General features: G+C 51.4%; 1 protein-coding gene across 1 annotated transcript; it reads left to right on the forward strand.

Moving 5' to 3' along the window:
- The first annotated feature begins 5,697 nt into the window (after positions 1 to 5,697).
- LOC119358539 (premnaspirodiene oxygenase-like) lies at positions 5,698 to 12,943 on the forward strand. The gene is made up of 5 exons (XM_037625031.1): positions 5,698 to 5,937; positions 6,025 to 6,124; positions 7,378 to 7,385; positions 11,508 to 11,954; positions 12,314 to 12,943. Exons 1-5 carry the CDS (start codon positions 5,698 to 5,700, stop codon positions 12,941 to 12,943), a joined length of 1,425 nt encoding a protein of 474 aa, XP_037480928.1.
- The last annotated feature ends 606 nt before the right edge of the window (positions 12,944 to 13,549 follow it).

The raw sequence follows: 13,549 nt of genomic DNA on the forward strand, positions 1-13,549 counted from the left end.
GCAGTCGAAGCGACACCATTGCTGACGCAGAGACTGGACCGGAATTCCTCGAAAGACGTCGTAGGCAAGCCTTTGGTCATGATGTCAGCAAATTGTTGGGAGGTGGGAATGTGTAGAACACAAACATGGCCAAGAGCCACCTGATCCCGAACAAAATGGATATCAAGCTCAATGTGCTTGGTGCGACGATGATGAACCGGGTTGGCGGAGAGGTAGACGGCGGAGACGTTGTCACAGTAGACGACGGTGGCCTTATCAACAGGACACGAGAGCTCGTGAAGAAGCTGACGAAGCCAGGAACACTCAGCAACAACGTTGGCCACAGCGCGGTACTCAGCCTCAGCGCTAGACCGCGAAACAGTGGGCTGGCGCTTGGACGACCACGACACCAGGGATGGTCCAAGGAATATGCAGTAACCCGAAGTAGATCGACGGGTATCCGGGCAGCCAGCCCAGTCGGCGTCGGAGTAGGCGACCAGATCAGTGGCAGTAGAGGCGCGCAGAGTAAGACCGAGATCCATAGCACCGCGGATGTAGCGAAGAATCCGCTTAACGGCAGTCCAGTGAACGTCTCGAGGGGCATGCATATGGAGACAGACCTGCTGAACCGCGTACTGAAGCTCTGGTCGAGTCAGAGTAAGGTACTGAAGAGCGCCAACAATGGACCGGTAGAAGCTTGCATCTGTAGCAGGAGTACCATCAGTAGCAGAGAGCTTGGCCTTCGTGTCGACAGGAGTGGCGGCCGGTTTGCAATTAAGCATGCCAGCACGGTCGAGAAGCTCATGAGCGTACTTCTGTTGATGAAGAAAGAATCCATCAGGACGACGCACCACCTCAACACCGAGGAAGTAGTGCAACGGACCCAAGTCCTTAATAGCAAACTCAGCACGGAGACGATCAGTAAGCCGGCGAAGGAGCTCAGAAGTGCATGCTGTCAGGATGATGTCGTCAACATAGAGCAGCAAATACGCCGTGTCGGTGCCCTGGTGAAAAACAAACAGCGAAGCATCGGAGCGTGTACAGCGGAAGCCGAGTTGGTGAAGGAACGCTGCGATGCGCTGGTACCAGGCACAAGGAGCCTGCTTGAGCCCATATAATGAGCGTGAGAGCAGACACACATGATCAGGACACGCCGGATCAACAAACCCCGTGGGCTGCTGACAGAAGACCTGCTCCTCAAGATGACCATGGAGGAAGGTGTTGGAGACGTCCATCTGATGAACCGGCCAGGCACGAGAGACCGCCAACTGTAAGACAGTGCGGATCATCCCGGGCTTAACAACCGGAGCGAAGGTGTCGGTGAAGTCCACACCGGCGCGTTGCCGGAAACCATGAACAACCCAACACGCCTTGTAACGATCAAGAGTGCCGTCGGGACGAAGCTTGTGTTTGAAAACCCACTTCCCGGTGATCACATTAGCGTGCCGGGGACGGGGAACAAGCTGCCAAGTCCGGTTCCGCTGCAAAGCGTCAAACTCCTCCTGCATGGCGGCCATCCAAAGCGGGTCGCGAAGAGCAGCCCGAACCGAGGACGGCAGCGGGGAAGGAGCGGATGTTGAGGCGGTGCAGACGTAGTCATCCGCATAACGGGAGCTCGGGCGAAAAACACCAGTGCGCGAGCGGGTGACGGGGCCAGCCGGCGGAGCAGCCGCGGGTGGCGGCGAGACCGTGGCAGCCACGGGAGAGGCGGTGGCCTCCACAGCGTCGACGGGAGAGGCGGACCGATCGGAAGACGAGGCCGCGGCATCGGGAGAGCCAGGCGACACCAGGGCCACGATCGCGCCAGGAGGCGACCGAGGCAGGGTCTGTGCGGGCGACCGAGGCGGAGTCGGCGCTGGCGACCGAGGCGAGGTCGACGCGCCAGGGGAGGCCACGCCAGTGCAGGCCGGTCCAGCCGGCGGCCCATCATGCGGCCCAGCATGCATGTCGGGGGACCGGGGCGACGTAGTGGCGGCTCCAGGCGACGAGGGCGCCGAGCCGGAGGAGGGGGCCGCAGAGGGCCCCGATCCGGAGAGGGGCGCCACGGGCGGGGTGGCCGTTGCACCCAAGGCCAGCAGCGGGCGGCGGCGCGGAGGAGACCCCGCCACGGGAGGGGAAGACGGCACCACCTGTTCCTGTGCAAAGGGAAAAACAAGCTCATCAAAGTACACATGCCGGGAGGTGATGACACGGTGAGACACGGGGTCATATCAGCGATAACCCTTAGTGTTGGCCGGGTAACCAAGGAAGACACATGGAACGGAACGAGGAGCGTGTTTATGAGGTGTGGTGGCGGTGGTGTTGGGGTAGCAACGGCAACCGAAAATTCGGAGACCATCGTAGGAGGGAGGAGTGCCATATAAGAGATGATGAGGCGCATAGTTCCAGCGCGGACGGCATGGCCGAAGGTTAAGGAGGAGGGTGGCGGTAGCGAGGGCATCGGGCCAAAACCGAGAAGGCATGTAGGCATGAAAAAGAAGGGTACGCACACACTCATTGAGGGTGCGTAGGATACGCTCGGCACGGCCATTCTACTGGGAGGTGTATGGACACGTGATACGAAACATGGTGCCATGGGAGGAAAGAAGATGGCGGATGGTGAGATTGTCGAATTCTTTCCCGTTATCAGTCTGAAGTGCGAGTATGGGCCGCCCAAACTGTGTGGAGACATAAGCATAAAATGCAATGAGAGTGGCGGCAACATCGGATTTCCTACGAAGAGGAAATGTCCACACAAAGTGAGAGTAGTCATCCAGTATAACAAGATAATAAAGATAACCAGAATTACTAGGAATTGGAGATGTCCATACATCGCTATGAATCAATTCAAACGGAAAAGATGCAACTGTGGAAGAGGAACTAAAAGGAAGACGAACATGTTTGCCTAACCGGCAGGCTTCAGAGGAGTGAGCGGCCGTTTTATTACATGAAAAGGAAAATCCTCTCATTATTTGACGAAGTGAAGAAGTGCTGGGATGCCCGAGACGAGCATGCCAAAGATCGACGCCGGCGGAAAAAGCTCGAGGACCACCCGGAGATGATGATGACTGAACTGGGTAGAGGTCGCCGAGACTGTCACAGCGGTGAAGAATCATCCTGGTGCGAGCGTCCTTAACGGAAAAGCCAACTTCGTCAAATTCCACAGTTACAAAATTGTCACGAGAAAGATTACGAACGGAAACTAAGTTCTGAATAAGATGAGGAGAAACAATGACATTATTAAGAGAAAATGGTCGAGAGTTAGAGGGAAAAGGTGCAGAACCGACATGAGAGATGGGAAGACCGACACCATTACCGATGATGATGCGGGAAGGAGTGAAAGTGGGATGGACGGAGGAGAGGTTACCCGGATGAGCGGACATATGAGCGGTGGCACCGGAATCCATAATCCAATCGCCACCGCCACCAGAGTAGGGCGGCGGCTGCTGCAGGGCCGCTAGAAGGGCCGGGTCGTAGTAGGGGGCGCCGTACGCGCCGGGGGTGCCGTACGTGCCGTAGGAGGGCGCGACAGGAGGGGCGCCGTGGGCGCCGATGGGCGCGGCCAGGAGCGCCTGATGAGGACTCGGGCGAGGGCCGAGGATGCCCGGGGCGGGGGGCCGCGGCACGGGCATACTTTATGCGTGCACGACCCCCGTCCAGGGGTTATAGCCACCGGCCCAGGGCGGCGGGGGCTGCTGATGGGGGGCCTGACCGCCGCCGCCTCCTCCTTTGCCGCCGCCTTGGAGTTGGCCGCCGCGACCACGGCGACGGTTGCCGCCGTTCCCACCATTACGCGGCGGTTGGGGCGGCTGCGGCGCCGGCGTAGGATGCGGGACGACCGGAGGATGGGGCGCCGAGGGTGGTGAAGAGGCGCCGGTGGAGAGGCCGGCGGCGAGCGCGGTGTGGACGGCGCGGGTGCGGAGGTGCTTAAGCCGCCGCTTCTCAAGGCGAAGATAGGCCACCGCCCGCTCGTAAGTAGGGTTGGCCATGAGGGTGAGGTTGGAAGCGGCGTTGCCGAAGTCCTCGTTGAGGCCGGCGGTGAGTGTCGAGAGGAGAAGCTCGTCGCCCACCTTGAACCCGACGTCGTTGAGCTCGTCGGAGAGGGTCTTGAGCCGGAGACAGAAAGCATCAATGGTGGAGTCGTTCTGGTGACACCCAAAAAATTCCTGCTGCAAGAAAACAATCCGTTGAAGCTTGTTATCGGTTAAGAGGCCATTGATCTTGGTCCACACCGTGTAGGCATCGTCCCCGTCGCGAACGACGGTGTGGAAGATGTCTGGAGAGACGGTGAGGAAGAACCACCGGATGAGGGTGGCGTCGATGGCGAGCCAGTTGGCGTCATGGGCGCCGGCAAAGAAGTTGGCTAGACCGTCCACGTGATCACAAAGGTTGTACTCATGGAAGAGGAGATTGAAGTAGGTTTTCCAGGCATAGTAGTTGGCGGAGGCGTGGGAGAGTATGATGGGAACGTGATCGGAGAGGTGGATGTTGCGGATGTCGGCGGCGCGGGGCTCATCGGGCTCGGACCCGTAGGAGGAGTCGAACGGGTTGCTGGGGTGTGCGCTGGAGCAGGAAGAGGTGCCGAGGGCCGACATGGCAGCAGGGGAGGATGGCGGCGCGAGATGGGATCGGGAGGGTTTTTAGGGTTCGGGAGGAAGGAGGCTCGGGGCGGCCAGGGAGGCAGCAGCGCGGGAGAGCGGGAGCGGCGGCGGCCTGGGGCGCGAGATGGGATCGGGGCGCTGCGGGAGGTTTGTGGTGAGGGAGGGAGGAGGCGTGGCGGCCAGGGAGGCAGCGGCGCGGGAGAGCGGGAGCGGCGGCGGCCTAGGGAGGCAACAGCGACGCGGCTAGGGCTGGGGATCGGTGGCACTCCGAGATGCGAGACGGGGTCAGGCTGGCAAGATTTACTCGCGCGTGCATGGTGAGATGGTTGGGACGGGGGAACGGGCGAGATTTACTCGGGATGGGTAAATTTGTGTGTTTAATTGACGGGTCAGACAATTGTTTAGACATGTATCGACCCTCGGATTAGAGAAGAATCAACGGCATAGGAGCCTTCCGACAAATCTTTCTTATCAGACTTCTGATAAGAAGTGTTTCCCAATAAGAAACACTTGATATTATTGTGCCGTTAGTGACTCATAATCTTAATAATTGATTTTCCTTTCCACACAGCGAACTAAAGCGCACACTCTTCGGTGTGCCGTGGTGAGGTGAGTGAGTACTTGCACGCATTGTTGTATGGTCTCATATGTTCCAAGGAGGTGTTAGAGAGAACCCCTTATATCGTGGTACCAAGTCTGAATTCCCTCCCAATCTTCTTGTGGGACTAGATTTTACAGATGAAATGCCACCGTAAATAGGCCGATGAAAATGTCCAGTAATTTTTTTTCGATAATGGGAATATATTAGTATCAAGTGGATATTAATTACACCCGGCCTCTACAACAACATAATGTCAAGAGCTAGTCGAGACATGAAGGATGCACACAGCCAAAAGAAAAAAGAAAAGAAAAATGCCGAACGGATCAGCAAAGTAGGAGGAACTACCACCACCAGAGACCACACAAGGACTGCAAAAAAGGTTCTCCAAGAACAACGCGTCCAAGAAGGAGTCCAGTAATTTATTTGTCGATGTATATTCTTTTTCTTGCGGTCTATATATTCTAGGTCTCTCCAAGCAGCAAGAAGCCAACAGATTGGTTATCTTATCACTGCACTTCCAAGCTGCTGGCCATGGAGATGGAGGGCTGGTTAAGCTTGTATTTCATAGGCATATCCACGGTACTAGCCCTCTGGTTTCTCGTATTCTTTGGCAGCAAGAGAAACCCCAAGAAGAAGCAACTCCCTCCCGGGCCGTGGACTCTCCCGATCATCGGAAGCCTCCACCACATCGTTGGCGACCTCCCACACCGCAGGATGATGAAGATGTCTCTCCAGCATGGGCCACTGATGTATCTCAGGCTAGGTGAGGTCCCAACAGTAATCGTCTCCAGCGCTGAGGCAGCGGCACTGGTTATGAAGACCAACGACCTTGACTTCGCAAGCCGGCCCCGCAGTCCATTGCAGGATATCATGGGCTGTGGCGGTATGGGCATCATCTTCGGCCCCTACGGGGATAGGTGGCGCCAGATGCGCAAGATCTGCATCGTGGCCAAGCAGGTGAGGCGTATCACTGGTAGAAAAAGAGACTTCCGTCCAGCCCCATTAGTCGCGAAACTGTAGGAACCGCGACTAATGAGGTCTTTAGTCGCGGTTCGGCAGACGAACCGCGACCAAAGGCCTGGGCCCAGGGCGCTCGGTGGCCAGCTGGTGCACGTGAGGGGCTTTAGTCGCGGTTGGCCAGGCCAACCGCGACTAAAGGTGCGCAAAGGCCTTTAGTCGCGGTTGTCCAGGCCAACCGCGACTAAAGCTCCTCCCCTATATATACCAGTTCAGCACACTCACTTAGCCATTTGGTGCCACTTCTCTTCACAAGCTTCACAAGGGGGTGTAGGTTTGCTTTTGGTTCCTCTTATGCACACAAGGTGTTTGATGAAATACCCTAAGAGGGTGAAACAAACATGATATGAAGTGTTGGAGCCACACTTGAGGTTCCTCATTTATTTTTTCCTCCTCGATCGCGGTTAGCAATTTGAACCTTTCATGCATGTGTGTCATTGATAAAATATGCATGTGTGCAGTTCATTGTTTAATTTATATTGTTTGTAGCTAGTTAGTTTAACAAATGCATGATGGTTAATTATATATTTTATATTATAATAATGCAGATGAATCGGCAATGGATGTACGGTAACCGACTCTCCGGCGAGTTCACTACGGGTTTGAAAGATTTCCTCGTAGTGGCTAATGCGAACAAGCAGGGGGGTTTTGTTATCTGTCCATGTGTTATCTGTAAGAATCAGAAGGGTTACTCTTCCTCAAGAGATGTTCACATGCATCTGCTTCGGCACGGTTTCATGCCAAGCTATAATTGTTGGACCAAGCATGGAGAAAGAGGGGTTATAATGGAAGAAGATGAAGAAGGGGATGATTTCATCGATGAAAGCTATCTTGCTCATTTCGGTGATACTTTCATGGAGGATGCTGAAGGTGAAGGGGAAGGTGAAGAAGAGGCACGTGATGATCCCGTTGATGATCTTGGTCGGACCATTGCTGATGCACGGAGACACTGCGAAACTGAAAAGGAGAGGGAGAATTTGGATCGCATGTTAGAGGATCACAGAAAGGCGCTGTACCCCGGATGCGATGATGGTCTGAAAAAGCTGGGCTGCACACTGGATTTGCTGAAATGGAAGGCAGAGGCAGGTGTAGCTGACTCGGCATTTGAAAACTTGCTGAAAATGTTGAAGAATATGTTTCCAAAGGATAACGAGTTGCCCGCCAGTACGTACGAAGCAAAGAAGGTTGTCTGCCCTCTAGGTTTAGAGGTTCTGAAGATACATGCATGCATCAACGACTGCATCCTCTACCGCGGTGAATACGAGAATTTGAATAAATGCCCGGTATGCACTGCATTGCGTTATAAGATCAGAGGCGATGACCCTGGTGACGATGTTGAGGGCCAGAAACCCAGGAAGAGGGTTCCCGCCAAGGTGATGTGGTATGCTCCTATAATACCACGGTTGAAACGTCTGTTCAGGAACAAAGAGCATGCCAAGTTGTTGCGATGGCACAAAGAGGACCGTAAGTCGGACGGGGAGTTGAGACACACCGCAGATGGAACGCAATGGAGAAAGATCGACAGATGGTTCAAAGATTTTGCAGCTGACGCAAGGAACATAAGATTTGCTCTAAGTACGGATGGCATGAATCCTTTTGGCGAGCAGAGCTCCAGCCATAGCACTTGGCCCGTGACTCTATGCATCTACAACCTTCCTCCTTGGTTGTGCATGAAGAGGAAGTTCATTATGATGCCAGTGCTCATCCAAGGTCCGAAGCAACCCGGCAACGACATCGATGTGTACCTAAGGCCATTAGTTGATGAACTTTTACAGCTGTGGGGTGGTGTCCGTGTGTGGGATGAGCACAAACAAGAGGAATTTGACCTACGAGCGTTGCTTTTCGTAACCATCAACGATTGGCCTGCTCTTAGTAACCTTTCGGGACTGTCAAATAAGGGATACAATGCATGCACGCACTGCTTACATGAGACTGAAAGTGTACATTTGCCAAATTGTAAGAAGAACGTGTACCTTGGGCATCGTCGATTTCTTCCGAAAATTCATCCAGTAAGAAAGAAAGGCAAGCATTACAACGGCAAGGCAGATCACCGGCCGAAGCCTGCGGAACGCACTGGTGCTGAGGTATTTGATATGGTTAAGGATTTGAATGTCATCTTTGGAAAGGGTCCTGGCGGACAATCAGTTCCGAAGGGAGCTGACGGGCACGCAGCCATGTGGAAGAAGAAATCTATATTCTGGGAGCTAGAATATTGGAAAGTCCTAGATGTCCGCTCTGCAATCGACGTGATGCACGTTACGAAGAATATTTGCGTGAACCGCCTAAGCTTCTTGGGCGTGTATGGGAAGACAAATGATACAAAGGAAGCACGGCAGGACCAGCAACGTTTGAAAGACCCTGATGACCGGCATCCGGAATGGTTTCAAGGTCGTGCCAGCTACGCTCTGACCAAAGAAGAGAAGGTCATCTTTTTTGAATGCCTGAGCAGTATGAAGGTCCCGTCTGGATTCTCGTCCAATATAAAGGGAATAATAAACATGGCGGAGAAAAAGTTCCAAAACCTGAAGTCTCACGACTGCCACGTGATTATGACGCAATTGCTTCCGGTTGCTTTGAGGGGGCTCCTGCCGGAAAATGTTCGAGTAGCCATTGTGAAGCTATGTGCATTCCTCAATGCAATCTCTCAGAAGGTAATCAATCCAGAAGTTCTACCACGGTTACAGAACGATGTGATCCAATGTCTTGTCAGTTTCGAGTTGGTGTTCCCGCCATCCTTCTTCAATATTATGACGCACCTCCTGGTTCACCTAGTCGAAGAGATTTTCGTTCTCGGTCCTGTATTTCTACACAATATGTTCCCCTTCGAGAGGTTCATGGGAGTATTAAAGAAATATGTTCGTAACCGTGCTAGGCCAGAAGGAAGCATCGCCAAGGGCTATGGAAATGAGGAGGTAATTGAGTTTTGTGTTGACTTTGTTCCTGACCTTAAGCCGATTGGTCTTCCTCGATTGCGGCACGAGGGGAGACTAAGTGGAAAAGGCACGATCGGAAGGAAATCAACGATATGTATGGACGGCCATTCTCTGACTGAAGCACACCACACTGTACTGACCAATTCCAGCTTGGTGGCTCCGTACTTTGAGAAACACAAGAATATTTTACGCTCGGACAACCCGGGGAAGCCTGAATCCTGGATTAGGAAGGCCCACATGGAGACTTTCGGCAGTTGGTTGAAAAAACATTTAATGAATGACAATGATGTTGTAGATCAGCTGTACATGTTGGCCAAGACACCATCTTCGACTATAACGACTTTCCAAGGGTACGAGATAAATGGGAATACATTTTACATGATCGCCCAAGATAAAAAGAGCACCAACCAAAACAGTGGTGTCCGCTTTGATGCAGCAACCGAGAATGGGCAAAAGGTCACATATTATGGTTACATAGAGGAGATATGGGAACTTGACTATGGACCCTCCTTTAAGGTCCCTTTGTTCCGGTGCAAATGGTTCAAGCTAACAGGAGGTGGGGTAAAGGTGGACCAGCAATACGGAATGACAATGGTGGATTTCAACAATCTTGGTTACCTTGACGAACCATTCGTCCTAGCGAAAGATGTCGCTCAGGTTTTCTATGTGAAGGACATGAGTAGCAAACCGAGGAAACGGAAAGATAAGAAAACGATCAGTACATCATGCGATGATCCAAAGCGCCACATTGTTCTTTCAGGGAAAAGAAACATCGTGGGAGTGGAGGACAAGACAGACATGTCAGAAGATTATAATATGTTTGCTTATCGTGGGTGTTTTTTTAGGGATCGAGAGGGGACGGCGAGGGTTATAAATGTGTTGTCCTCGCCTCCCCTCTCCGTGACGCCGTCGTCTGCCGCCCCGTCTCGCGCTCTACCGCGACACCCTCTCCCACCCCTTCCTCGCCCCCTCCTTTTGCCACCGCCCTTTCGCCACCGCCACCGCCACCGCCCCCCTTCTTCACTTAATTAATTTGTTTTTACTACATGTTTTCAGGACTGACATAATGGCGGACGATAGAGCTGACCCGATTATGGACAACTATGATCCGGACGGTGAAGCACATATGTTCGGCATCATAAACGGCGATATTCTATATGTGCCGACCGGAGAAGAAGAAGATGATATCTCTTCTTATCTGAACCTTGACGGTGAAGATGAAGGGCGCCGTCAGCAAGATGATGCCGAACAAACGTCGATAAACGACGATCTTCAAATGGAAGTAGCAACCACCTCCGGCGCCGAGGTATATATATACATTGAGCCTCTGGTGATACAAACTAACTGATTTGAATAAATATGTGTGTACTAACGCGCGCGACTCTTTCTTATTTTAGCCCTCGGCCGGATCGTCGAAACAATCGAGTACGTCGTCAAAGCGTGGCGCAACCAAGACGATGAAACAAGGAGAAACATGCACCATCGAGGTTGTCGACGGTGCAACCGGCAGGCCAATCTATGTGGATAAATTTCGTTCATTTCCTAATATCAAGTAACTAATTAATAACTCTCTTGTTCATTTAATTTTCTTTGCCTCGTAGGGTTTGAAGACGGTTCGTAGATACAAAGGTCGGTGAATTCAAAAAAGAGCTAGAATTCAAAATGTTAAAGGCTAAGAATGCTGGGGATATTCAGCCACCGGAGACCAATCTATGTGGATACTATGTCTGTGAGATGATCCGGAGATACACCTCTGAGCGGGTTCCGAGTGATACCAATGCTCAGAGGAATAACCTCCGGTGGATGCTTAGTCCAGAAGCTCGCTTCCGACCACTTCAAGAGGAACTAGCTGGATGGTTCAGCAGGGAAGTCCTCCATCCTAAAGGAGAACACTATTACGAGGACGTAGAACTTTATATGCATTAAATCATGTATGGAAACTTGTTCAAAATTGTATATGGTCATCCGATGATATTGAATATATATTGTATATTCCTCTTGAATTCTTTTTGGTTCTAATTTCAAATTTATTTGAAATTGTACATTCATATGCATGTATGTAGTACCGTAGAATATATGAAACTCCTTCAAAATTAAAATAAAGCACAAAAAAAATAAAACAATACAAATTAAACAGAAAACAGGTTTAGGGGGGGGCTAAAACCCTAAACCTGCGGCGGCCTTTAGTCGCGGTTGGCCAGAAGAACCGCGACTAAAGGTCCTCCGCCCCGACGGCCACCTGGCGCCCACGTGGACGGGCCTTTAGTCGCGGTTCTTAAGCAACCGCGACTAAAGGGGGGGGCCTTTAGTCGCGCCCGGTCTGTCGCGGTTGTGCAACCGCGACTAATGGCAGTTGCGAACCGCGACCAAAGGCCCTTTTTCCACCAGTGTATGGAGGGCATCAAGGCCAACGAGGTAGGTAACCTCCTCCATTCCATGGCCACCGCCGGTGCTACCGTAAATGTGAGCGCGAAGATGGCAACACTCAGCAGCAATGTTGTGACACGGGCAGTTTTCGGCGGCAAGTTCACACGGCAGGATGAGTACCTCCACGAGCTAAGCAAGGTGAACGAGCTTTTGGGCAGCTTCTGCCTCGTGGACCTTTTCCCGTCATCGTGGCTGGTGCGGTTGCTCAGCAATGGTGAGCGCCTTATGAGGAGGAGCTATGGCCGTATCCAGCACATCATCACTGAGATCATCGAGGGGCGCAAGGCTGCGCGAGCTGCCGGTGGCCATGCCCGCAGCACCAATGATGAGGACCTACTGGATGTACTACTCAGGCTGCAGGAAGATGACTCGTTGACCTTCCCTCTAACTTCAGAGATTATCGGAGTCGTCATTTTTGTGAGTACTTTTTCCTCAAGAATCTACAATAATTTTATTGGTTGAGGATTTCGTTGAAAATTTTGATGTTGACTTCAATCATTTTTCAACACATGGGCTCAACTAATATAAGGACATAAAAGATATAGGGTAGATGGACCATGTCATGCCATGAAGCAATTTACAATTTTATATACTATATACGTCATATGCATCATCAGATTCTTGGCACGCAGAGTACTACTGGTACTTTTGTAGGTGAAACGATTTATGTTTGCCTTTAAACATACACAGTGGTTCATCCCATAGGACATATTTTGTTTCAACTTAATATTTTTCTCTTTACAATATAAATCGTAAATACCCATCGTTGTTTACAGGACATATTTGGAGCTGCTACTGGGACCACCGGAACTGCAGTGGAGTGGGCTATGTCAGAGCTATTGAACAACCCTGAAGCAATGGCTAAAGCACAACAAGAAGTCCGGGAAGTGCTAGGCCAAGGTCGACATGTCATCAAAAGTACCGACCTCAGTGAGCTCCAATACATGCAGATGGTCATCAAGGAGGTGTTAAGGTTGCATCCTCCGGCTCCGCTCGTCCCTAGAGAGACGAGAGAGGACTGTGAAATCATGGGCTATGACATGCCTAAAGGCACTAATATCTTTGTTAATGTCTTTGCAATTTCTCGGGATCCCAAATATTGGGACAACCCCAAAGAGTTCAAGCTGGAGAGGTTTGAGAACAGCAATGTCGAATATTATGGGACGCATTTTGAATTCACTCCTTTCGGGGCTGGGCGAAGGCAATGCCCTGGGATATTGTTTGCCATGTCGACCGTGGAGATTGTCTTGGCAAACCTACTCTACCACTTTGACTGGGTGCTTCCTGGAGGGGCAAGTGCAGAGTCAGTGGATATGTCTGAGAAATTTGGGGTCAGTGTAAGGAGAAAATTGGACCTGCAGCTGATAGCCATTCCATATAAACGTTCCAAGGCTATTTCGATATAGACATGGTAATGCATATGCATATAACGACATCTTTACTGAACCAGGATGCCTGTGTTGCCCTGTATCTCTATACATTACTGTAATAAGAATAAGGCTCTCATTGGAAAAGTTGCACTATCAAAATATTTTCAACATTTATTCGACATTAGCTATGTAAAGAATTATCTCTGTATAAATATTTACAAGTACCTCTATGAAAAAAGGTCTGAGCAAGTTTGTCACTATATAGCAGACCACATACTTTTCTTGCTCACCATGATTCTTGCATTACCAGCTCCACTCCATGAGCAACGGCGCAACACGTGAAGTAGGGGTGAGGCTGTGGGTGGGTCTCTCTACAGCATATCTACGATGGTACGCTCGTGCCTCTGCGAGTGGGCCAGGCTGCCTCTCCGCCTACATGAAATGTGTCGCGTGGGTCCTCAGTGTACTACAAGTGGGTCTCTTTAGTGCCACTAATGGCGATGACGCTGATCTTTTCTTGGAGATTTTCTTCTGTTACCTGTGTTTTTTGTTGGGGATTTTATTGGTAGTTTTTGGTGTAATTTTTTCAGGTGAGGGGGTGCATGTCTTTTCCTTTTGCTTAGTGCCCCTGCCATGTAGCCT

Source organism: Triticum dicoccoides, chromosome 2A, assembly GCF_002162155.2.
Source record: "Triticum dicoccoides isolate Atlit2015 ecotype Zavitan chromosome 2A, WEW_v2.0, whole genome shotgun sequence".
Classification (NCBI taxonomy): domain Eukaryota; kingdom Viridiplantae; phylum Streptophyta; class Magnoliopsida; order Poales; family Poaceae; genus Triticum; species Triticum dicoccoides.